At 57.7% G+C, this 10023-nt stretch overlaps 1 protein-coding gene across 1 annotated transcript; it reads left to right on the top strand.

Annotated features, from left to right (window-relative positions):
• Positions 1-5035: 5035 nt before the first annotated feature.
• LOC140712711 (uncharacterized) lies at positions 5036-9629 on the top strand. Its single transcript, XM_073020304.1, has 5 exons — positions 5036-5064; positions 6686-6849; positions 6927-7586; positions 8339-8618; positions 8738-9629. The coding sequence occupies exons 1-5, from the start codon at positions 5036-5038 to the stop codon at positions 9216-9218; spliced, it is 1614 nt and encodes a 537-aa protein (XP_072876405.1). The 3' UTR covers positions 9219-9629.
• The last annotated feature ends 394 nt before the right edge of the window (positions 9630-10023 follow it).

Genomic DNA, 10023 nt, shown 5'->3' with positions numbered 1-10023 from the left:
AGGAAGAAGGAGAGGGGAAGGAGGGAGAGAGGAGGGGAGAGGGAGGGAGAGAGGAGGGGGGAGGGAGGGATAGGGAGAGGGAGGGAGGAGGGGCATGTTCCATCCACCAAGGCAGCTACACTGCAGAGAGAATGGAGGGTACGTTGCCTCTCAGGACAGTAAGTTCGAGCTGTTTATAATTGTTAGCGTAAACAGTGACCAGCTTAGGACAGGGCTGTCATTGGAGTTGACGTTTTATTTTCATAGTTGATATTGGGGACCTGGACCTAAAGCACCGTGCCTTGCCCTTTTGCCAGATGGGCCTATGCTTCTCTATACTTGAGTCTATTTGACTAAATACCCGACATTGACTAGGAATTATGACGTGTAGGATACCCCTTACCACAGTAACGTCAAACTCATATTCTAAATGCAATTTGTTCAGGGACTGGCTTCTAACTCTGGGTGGGAATGTTAAGCTCAGTACAGTTCAATTCAGTAAGCATTTATCAAGAAACTCCTAGACCAAGAGCTGTGTTAGACACTGGGTATGGGGTGATGGGGATACGAAGATGTGGAATTAGAACTCGAGAAGCTCAAATGCTTCCATTTAATTCCCTAATGCAATTACTAAGCTTCAACCTGATGGCTGTAATGTCTAAATTCACTTTTTCTTTATTCCAGTTCTACATAACAAAGCATAAATAATCACAGAGGAATGATTCTGTGTTGGACTATTCAGTGGACAGAGAAGAGCATTCTGACCGGCGTGAGACACTGTCTCCGTTCCCAGGGAACCCGTGAGGTGGCTGCACAGAGCACACGCGTGAAGATTCAGGAACACGAGCGTCAGGTGATGGGAGGGGCACGGAGGCAGTACCAGAAAGATGCCTGCCGAGAGGCCGCTGCAGCCAGGGTGGCCGGGAAGGTCACGGGAGTGGGCACAGGCATCTCCTTCCAGCCGCACCTGGTTTTCATGAGGACGCGTGCACGGAAGGGGATGACACCGAAATGCTGTGGCGCTGAGGGGAGGAGGGGAGGGACACAGGGCCAACGGCTGACCCCCACCCCTTCCGTCCCTGCCCCTATGAACGCTGCCAAAATCAGCCCCAACGGGGAGAAATGAGGCGGGTGAAAGAGGTGGACAGACTTGGCTTCCATGGAATTCACAGATTCCAGTCATTAAAAATCCCTTCTGAGTTTTCATCTGGAAAACTTTGCCAATGTACTTAGGGACAAGAGGCGGAAGACGAAGCCAACACAATTGGGCTCAAACTGCCACCCTTCTCCTTCTCTCTTCATCCACCACCCTCCCTGGGCCCCTGAGTGTGAGAACCAGGAGGTGCACAGCCCAAGGGTGCAGTCCCTAACCAGAGGAGGGAGCCGCACGGCGGGGCCCCCAGCACGTGGATGGCAGGATCTGTGCTATGTCAGTCCCAGGGCCCCAAGCAGAGAAGGCCTGGGGCTCCCAGCTGAAGTTTTGCTGTCTCCTCTCTCACCAAAGTCGAGAAGCACTGAGTGGGACCAAGGCCGCACCTGGCGGCTCCTCGGTGGCTGCCGATGTGGTCCTCAGGCTGCGGGTGAGACCCTCTAGGGAAGCCCAGACAGTGGCGAGAATCACAGCCACGAGTGCTCCAGTTGCCCCAAAACTCAAGCATAGCCTGAGGAAGGCAGCGCCCGCTCAGATCCCCGTGCAGGCTTGTGTCGCACACTGGTGAGGCACACAGCACCAGAACACGGCACTTTAAGTGGCTTTGTGGGGTGTAGGAACACAAAGTGTGGTCTGGAGTGGCTCAGAAGTCACTCCCACCAGCCTGTGGGACCCGGACGGCCCCTTAGGATGTGGCTGGAGTCTCTCCAGGGCGGGCTCCAAAGTCCCAAGGATGAGGTAAGCGTCGGTCTTGCTCTGAGGAAGGCCCCTGACAAGTATCCTGAACATGCAGGTACACAGCTGGCTGACTCATCTGAAGGGATCTGCTGAGCTACGAGCCAGGGACGGCTAGAGAAAACTGTGTGAACCTTTGTGACTACTCACAGGTAGGTAGCTACTGCCTGAGACCCAAAGGTAAAGAATTAACCTGAAACTGCATATTATAAAACTTATTTTTAAATGATGGCGCTTAATTGAAAAGACTCCCAAAGAATACTGCATCAGAAAGTGACAGAGTGAAACCGTGAGGCTGACCACAGGAGTCCCTGGAAATTTCACCAAATGTTGTGTCAAAACTGGGAAACAGAAGAACTGCACCTGATGAAACATTCAATTAATCACTCGAGTCCTCCCCACATACGAAGCTATGTAAAAAGTGTTCCCAGAAGGTAAAGTGAGCAGGAGGGCTGTGAACACACAAAGAGAGAGCCACTTCATCCACGGACCACAACAAGAGAAACGCTAATGAGTGCCGACTACACGCTGGAGTCCAGGGCTCTGGGCGCAGCTGGGACGGGGACATCAGGGTCCCACTGTCCAGATGGGAAACCAGGGTGGAAACACCAGGGAGCCTGTCCCAGGGTGCAGAGCTAGTGAACAGTGGTTCATACTGCGACAATCCCAGCTGCCAGGCTGTGGGGCTCCACGGGACAGAATCCTGTTGACTTCACTCTGGGGTGCGAGAGGCGGCAGCATCCCCCAAAGGCACCTGGAGAAGTGGTGTTACCCTCCATCCCCTGTCCCCGGCATTACCCTCCATGCCCCTGTCCCCGGCGTTACCCTCCATCCCCCTGTCCCTGGTGTTACCCTACGTCCTCTGTCCCCAGTGTTGCTCACCATCCTCCTCACCTCCAGGCCCCTCTCCCTGTCCTCCCTCATTTTCCTGTTCAGCCAGAGCACATCACATGTCTCTTCCCTTTTCAAGAGGCTCAGCTGCACCCAGAGGCATTCCAGCCTATTTGGGATGGGGCACACACCCTGGGGAAATGCCAGCACAGGGCCGGAAGGGCCTGAGACCCTCTCAGTGTCGCCCAGGAAGGATGGAACAGCCCACGGTCAGGCTGATTGTCAGGCAGGGTGAAAACTTCTGTGTCCGAAATGTTCTTTTCTCTGGAACTGTTTGGACCATTCGTGAACGAATCAGTTAAATACCAGCAAGTGCCACTCCCACTTATTCTCTGGCTACAGTTTTCCACCCACCAGCAACCACACTCCTAGGAATTATCCCTAACGCAGAATCAGCGCCTTGTGCCTTTAGGAAAACCTCTTTCTCTCCAGCTTTGTCCTCCTTCCACAAAAGGTGCCTCTGACTGCCTCACTCACCGTACCAGGATTTCACTTGGCTACGGAGGAAAATCTGCGTGGGGCTCAGAGGTGGGTGGTCCTTGCATGGGCAGCAGGTCTGTGACATCCTCCGAGGAGCCTGGCCCAGGCCTGCCTCACACGCCAGGACTCTGCCTTCTGGCCCTCGGGCCCCCGAAGCTGCTTTCCTTCCTGGTGTCATGCCCCAGACAAGAAGGCCGGACAAGGGCCCAGGGCTGCTGTGGGTCGGGAAAGCCTCCTGACACCTCCCACTCCAGGACCCCCCATCAGCATCCCAGCATCTGGACCTGTGTCACCAGCCGCTCTGCCGTGCAAGAGAATTGGATTTTCAGCTGGGTGTGCTGCTTCCCTAAACAAAGTAGGGTGTTGTTACTGAGGAAAAAGGAAAAAATTGGCATCTTCTTGGCAACCCCGCGACATCCAGCCACCGGTTCTCACCACCCCAGAGATGTCCATCCAGGGCAGATAGTGTCTTCAACCAAGCGCCACTGACCCAGAAGTGCAGTAATTAGTACACTTTCACCAGAATCACCCACTCCTTCACCTTTACACCCAAGAAAAACATGTTTGCCAGGCAAATTAGATGTCCAGGAGGTGTAAGGAAACCCCAAGCCTGCTTTAAGCCTCAGACTTTTGAGACCGTTGAGGGCTGTGCGCACAAGAGCAAGGCTGCACCCGAAAGCTCTGCTCCTGCCGGACGTCATGGACAGACCACACGGCTCAGCCACATGGACCCTTCCAGGACTTCACGAGAGGGACCTCCGTGGTACATGCAATGATGTGCACTTCGTTCAGCCTCGAACAGACCACGCCCTCGTTACAGGGTCGGTGGTCCACCTCCTGCCATCAGCCCCCCGCCTCACCGAGGGTCTGTGTCTGCATCTGAAATAACTTTGCTGTTTTACCTGGGTACCAAAATGCGGCATCGCGATGTTTAAAGGTCTTTAAATATCAACCCTCCGGGTGCAGTTCTTGTCACTTTAATGCGGTCACTCGATGCAGGCCTCACTCACAACTCTGAGGTAGCTCATACCTTCCCTACCTAACCAAGGAAGAAACGAAGGCGTGGAAGGTGCAGCTCATAAGGAGCAGATTAGGATTCAAACCAGTGAACTTCGTCACATGCTGACCTACCTCTCAGGCTGAGATAACGTTGAAAATTAACCAGGTAGAACAGCGTTCCATAAATTAGCTGGAAATGGTCCTTGTGGATGGGCCTGTGGTTACTCCCTGAAGAACAAGACCATTCGCCCAAAAATCCACCTGTGTCACACTCAAATGTTTACATATACAATTATTTTAAAAATAACCCAATCAAGCATGTTCACAGCCATTTAGAGCCATATAGATTGTCTGCTTCACTGACAATCAACCCAAGACCTCTGTCGGCAAAGGCCACGGTGCCAGGTCCAGAGAAGGCGGGACAGAGACACAAGCAGACACAAGCAGGAACCTCTCCATTCCTGGGAGCCTCGCTCTGATCGGTCCGTGAGGACACGGTACAGACCGCGGGGCACAGGCAGACGGCAGGCCAGGAGAAGGGGCTGCATTGCCGGGAGGCAGTGCTTTGAGCTCTAATGGATGGAACACTGCTAACCAGTGAAGGTGGAGAGAGGGCACCCGTCTGAGAGCATGTAGAGGCAGCAAAGCACAGCCAGCCTCGGGGAACCAGAAGCCACAGGGACATCAGGTTGGGTGCTGCTGTCTGCCGGCCACCAGCTGGGGGACTGTACTGGGCCTGGAGGGACATCCCTGACACTCCCCACCAGATGCCAGGGGCACCCCCAGCCCCAGGTGAGAACCATGGATCCCATGGCGAATGAGGCCAGCCTGTGGGAAGTGGGGCTGGGACAGCTCTGTACAGCTTAATAGGAAAGTTGGGTTCTATTTTGTGGGGTTTTGGTCACGTTGATGGCTAGTCAGGGCTGTCCGTCAGGAAGTGATTTGAGGACAGACTAGAGAAGGGGCTGCCAAGACCAGCGGAGCATTCGCTGTCTGGGTCCAAGGAAAAGGAAATAAAGGCTGGCGATGTGACAGTGGGGGGGAGCACAGAGCAAAGGAACTGGTGGAGACACAGGGCTGGCCCCACACAGGGCTTTGAGCAGCTACCCGGGGGTCGTCCTATTAATTCTCCTCATGGCCCCAAGAGGCGGCTGTGAGGATCCATCTCCTGAGGACAGAACTGCTCCAGAGCCACACAGCGAGGATCCACAGAACCAAGATCCGGGCCAGCTCCAAAGCGGGTGAACTTGTCCCCTCGGCCATGGTCCTAAGACACGGATCAGAGCCCCCTGGACACACAGACACAGGAACTGCAGGAAGGGGAAACGGATGCCCTGGACCAGTGGCGGGACCCAGGGTTTCAGCCCTCCAGGGCCACTGGGACCAGTCACTGCACAGGTGGACACACGATGCTTTAACCCGCGCTGGGGGAAGGAGCCCACACTCTCAGGGTGGAGACCGAAGCTTGATCGGGCCAGCCTCCCTGCTGGGCACAGCCTGAGCTGCCCCAACCTGTACCGAGGTGCCCCAACGTTGGGGTGCTCAGAGCCACTCAGCTGAGATCGTGGTGCTTTCTGTAACCACCCTCGTTTCTTTATGGTATAGATCTGGACTCCATCATTTGCAATGTGTGGGGTTCTAGGAAAAGGCTGGCCAGCCAGGGAAGTGTCCTGGGCTCTGTCCCAGTGATGACGAACTTGGCTGCCCACAAGGGCAGCCTGTTCACCACAGTGACCCCCGGGGACCACGCCTGCACCCACCTTGCTGAAGATAATTCACTTCTCATCCGTGAAAGAATAAAGCTAGACTAACTCAATTTCACACTCACTTCCAACTTTAACAACTTGTGTTAGGAAATCAAAGACAAGGACTCTGACCATGTCACAAACCCAGGAAGCAAAACCCGAGACTAACGGAATGATGCCACCTTCGCAGTTCCGAGCTCTACTAGTTGTTTTTCTTTTCTGGTCTGTTTTTCTCTTTTGGTTTAAATTGTCTCTGTTTCTCCCTCTCTGTGTCTCTCTCCTGGTTGCTCTGTCTCTCTGTGTCTCTTTTTAAGACTCTGTGTGTCTCTGTTTCTCTCTTCCCCTCATCTTTCTCTATCTTTCTATGTCTCTCTGTGTCTCTGCTTCTCTGACTTTTTCTGTCTCTCTCTCTCTGTCTCTCTCACTCTCCCTCTCTTTCCCTCTCTCTCTCTGTGTGTTTGTGTGTGTGTGTGTGTCTCACTCTCTTGGTTTCTCACTCTCACTCTCTATCTCGCAGCTCTCTTTGGTTTCACTATGCAAGCTGACTCTCCCCACCTTATAATACAGTGGGATTAGCAGGAACCGAGTGGACGCCACAGCCCCCGTGGGCCCGGGAAATCGCAGCTTCGTCATAGCTAAGCCCGCCGCGCTCAGTTTTTCCCACCACCTGGAGGATCTACTCTCCGTTCGTCCTTCCCGACCTCAGACTACAGAGAATACCTGGGGGCGAAGGTCGAGGAAGCCGCGCCCGGAGGCTCCCAGCGCAGCCCCAGGAGGAATCCTGCCGGCAACTAGAAGCTGTGCGCGCAGCGGGGCTCTGCGCCAACAACCGCCGGAGCGGCAGGGCCTGCTGCGAACTTCCGCATCCAGGTGGGGTCTCCACGCCCCAATTCCACCCCGCCCCGCCATCGGCGCTCCCCGCAAGTGCAGGGCTTCCCCCCGCCCAGACGTTCGCGCCCACTCAAGGTCTCCCTCACCCGGCCCGGGAGATGCTCCCCGCGTTCTATCCCGCCCCACCCTGGCGCGCCCCCCAAACGATGTGACCCCCGCCCCCCTGTGGTCTCCCCTCCCCCGGACGCTGCCCCTGCCCCCACCTGTGGCACTCCGGGCATCTCTGAAGTCCCCAACCAGAGCCTTCCAGCCCACCCGCGAGTCTCGAGCACCAGAGACGCGGCCCCACCCGCAGGGACCCCCGCCTACCTGTGGCGCTATCCCCACGTCTGCGGCCCACCTCACCGCTAGCACGGCCCCCACCTACGACGACCCCGGCGTAGGTGCTCCTGCCCACTCCCGCACCCCGCCCGCACCTGCCCCTTTCCCTGCACCTAGCCACGCCCCCGCTCCCGCAGCCCCTCCCGTGCGCTCGGGCCCCGCCCGTCACCGCCCATTGGCCCTGGGGCGGGGCGGGGCAGCAGTTCCGACTCCCGCGGGCGCGGGCAGGGTCCACATTGCCTACTGCGCACCGGGACTAGCGGCTCCTCTCGACCTCCTCGCCATGGACACTGACGACTCCCAGGCCCCTAAGGGCTCCTTGCGGAAGTTCCTGGAGCACCTCTCCGGGGCCGGCAAGGCAGTCGGCGTGCTGACCAGAGGCGAGGATGCTCAAGGTGCGCACCTCCCTCCCGGCGGCGAGGGAGGGGCGGACGGAGCCGAGGAGAACAAGGCGAAGGGGATTTGGGGGATGGGGCAGAAGAGGGGGGAAGCGACGGGAGGACGCGGGGAAAGGTGGAGGAGCGATGGGAAGAACCAGGGAGAAGAGCGGGGAAGCGATGGGGAGAACTGGGGAGAAGCCCGTGCCCGGCAGCGGCAGGGGTACCTGCGGGGCGGCATGAGCCAGCAAGGCAGCCCCCGGGTCCTTGCCGGGTGGGGCGGAGGAGGAAGGGACATGGCGGTAGGAACCTCCATCCGGAAGATAGTGAGCTTTCCACCCCCTCCGGTTTATGTTTTAAATTGAGCCTGACAGAGGGGGTCGCCTGGAGGACCCTCGGGAGTCGTTCTGCCTCTGAGCTGTAGGACCCGGCCGGGCTTCCCCTCCGAAGCGTGGGTACAGCGCGATCACTTCCTAAGTGGCCCCCCGCCCTTCAACTCCGCCCCACGCCGCCCCCCAGCATGTCGAGGAAGAAACGGCCGGGTCCCCGCGCGCCTCCTGTCGCCTCGTGCCCCGCGCGGCGTGGGCGGGGTCCTGGCTGCTGCAATGCGGGACGCGGAGGGAGTGCTCTGGGTTCCCGCCTGGCGTCTCCGAGGCGGTCCGGCAGCCCCTCGCGTTTCCGCTGGGAGATTTTAAAAATGGGTTTCCTGCGCTCGCATGTGCTGTTGCCTTTCGGCTCGTGAGAAAACCGAAAACTAAAATGGGTCCCAGGCCCTCCCCGCAGACCTCCGCGGACGAGAAGGACCAGGAAGCGGGGACTCCGGGACGTCAGCGGCGCCGCGGCGCGGGCTCTGGGTTTCCCCTGCCCTGCAATGTGGAAGCGGCTCTCCAGGAGGGACCCGAGTCTGGGTCCACGACGCGGGCGCGCCAGGAGGACATTTAACATTGAAGAGCCGGAGGTGGTGGAGACTGCGCGCCCCAGGCCCCGGGTGCACGTGAGGGCGCCGGTGCCCGGACGGTGGAGCGCCCCAGGCCGCGCAGCCCCTGGCGGGTAGATCGGCGCTTCCCAGGCGAACGCCACCTGGGAGCCTTAGTGATAGCGCGGGCTGGAGACGCGACGCGCCCGGGGCTGGGTTTTGATTTTTATTTTCCCGGTTCCTCCTGCCGCAGATGCGTGGAAAGGCGCGGATGGCGGATTTCCTCCCGTTTCGGGACCGCGCACTGCACAAGGATGGAGCGGGAATGGGCCCCCGCCCTCGGTCCCGGTGACCTTCCCTTCGCCCTTGAGCGCTCGGGGCGGCACGGGTGCTGCATGTTGGGGCGCTGTCAGCGCCGCCCCGCCCGCCGCGAGCGCCTACGTGATGCCCGGCCCGTCGTCTCCATGCGCCCTGGCCCTGACATCCGTACGCCGCGCGCTCCCCGAGCCAGCAGCGCAGCCTCCCTAGGCCCAGCGCCCCCCTCCCCGCGGGACACCCCGGTGGCAGCGCCAGGCCCCGCCCGGCAGCCCGCCCCCCAGCGCCCGGGGAAGTGCTCTGGCGTTAGCGTTCTAGTTAAAGGACCCCAGCATCAGCGTTCCTCCTGCAGGGTTGGGTTCTCAGAGAAAGAAAAGGTGATGCAGCAGAGGATGGGATTGGAGAAATTAGGAGAGTGAAGTGGAAATAGCCTGGCCAGCGTGACTTAAACCGACCGGGAGATGTGCGAGTACGAATGGAGCCGCCTTGGGGTCCTAATAGGACCCAGAGTGGCTTCTCAGTCAAAGGCCTTCAAAAGCAGAGGGAGCACCTGGAGTGACCTTACCTGGGCCGCGAAAGACAAGAAACCTTTGGTACGGGAAGAGGAACTGACCTCTGGAAGCCACCAGGGCAGGTGGAAGGTCAGGGTTTCAAGGTGATTTTGGAATTTAAGTGCTGTGGGTCCTGCACAGTGGCTCATGCTTGTCATGCGAGTGCTTTCGGAGGCTGAGGCAGGAGGGTCGCTTGAGCCCAGGAGTTCCAGAGCAGCCTGGACCACATAATGAGACTCTGTGTCTACAAAAAATAAAAAAGAAAGAAAAACACATTAAGATGCTGTATGTATTGGAAAGTATTTATGGGTCATTCTTTTGAGCTCCATGTCCAAAAGCTTGCTAAAATGCTTGGGAGTTTGTGTACAGGTACGTGAAATTAGGATACATTGGCAGAATCTCCGTGTTCTCTGTTGCCCTGGTTTTGCCACCTGGGAGGAGTTACACATATTGGAGGTTAGTAAGTCCACGCCTCTTCTCTTCTGGGGAAAAAGGTACTTTGGAAACCAGTATTATCTGGGAACGTGGCTTGGTTGGTACAGCCTCGGGTTAATGGGAGACAGCTGCTCTCAGCTCTGCAGATGGCATCAAATACGGTGGCCTTGAGCCCACGTGGGTCACACCTGGGCTGTCCCTGGGAAAGCCCGCCATGGCGGGTCGCCTGGGCTTTCTT

The sequence above is a fragment of the Chlorocebus sabaeus genome, chromosome 11 (genome assembly GCF_047675955.1).
Source record: "Chlorocebus sabaeus isolate Y175 chromosome 11, mChlSab1.0.hap1, whole genome shotgun sequence".
NCBI lineage: Eukaryota > Metazoa > Chordata > Mammalia > Primates > Cercopithecidae > Chlorocebus > Chlorocebus sabaeus.
Note: the sequence above shows the minus strand (reverse complement) of the source record. Positions and strands in the feature narration are given on the sequence as shown.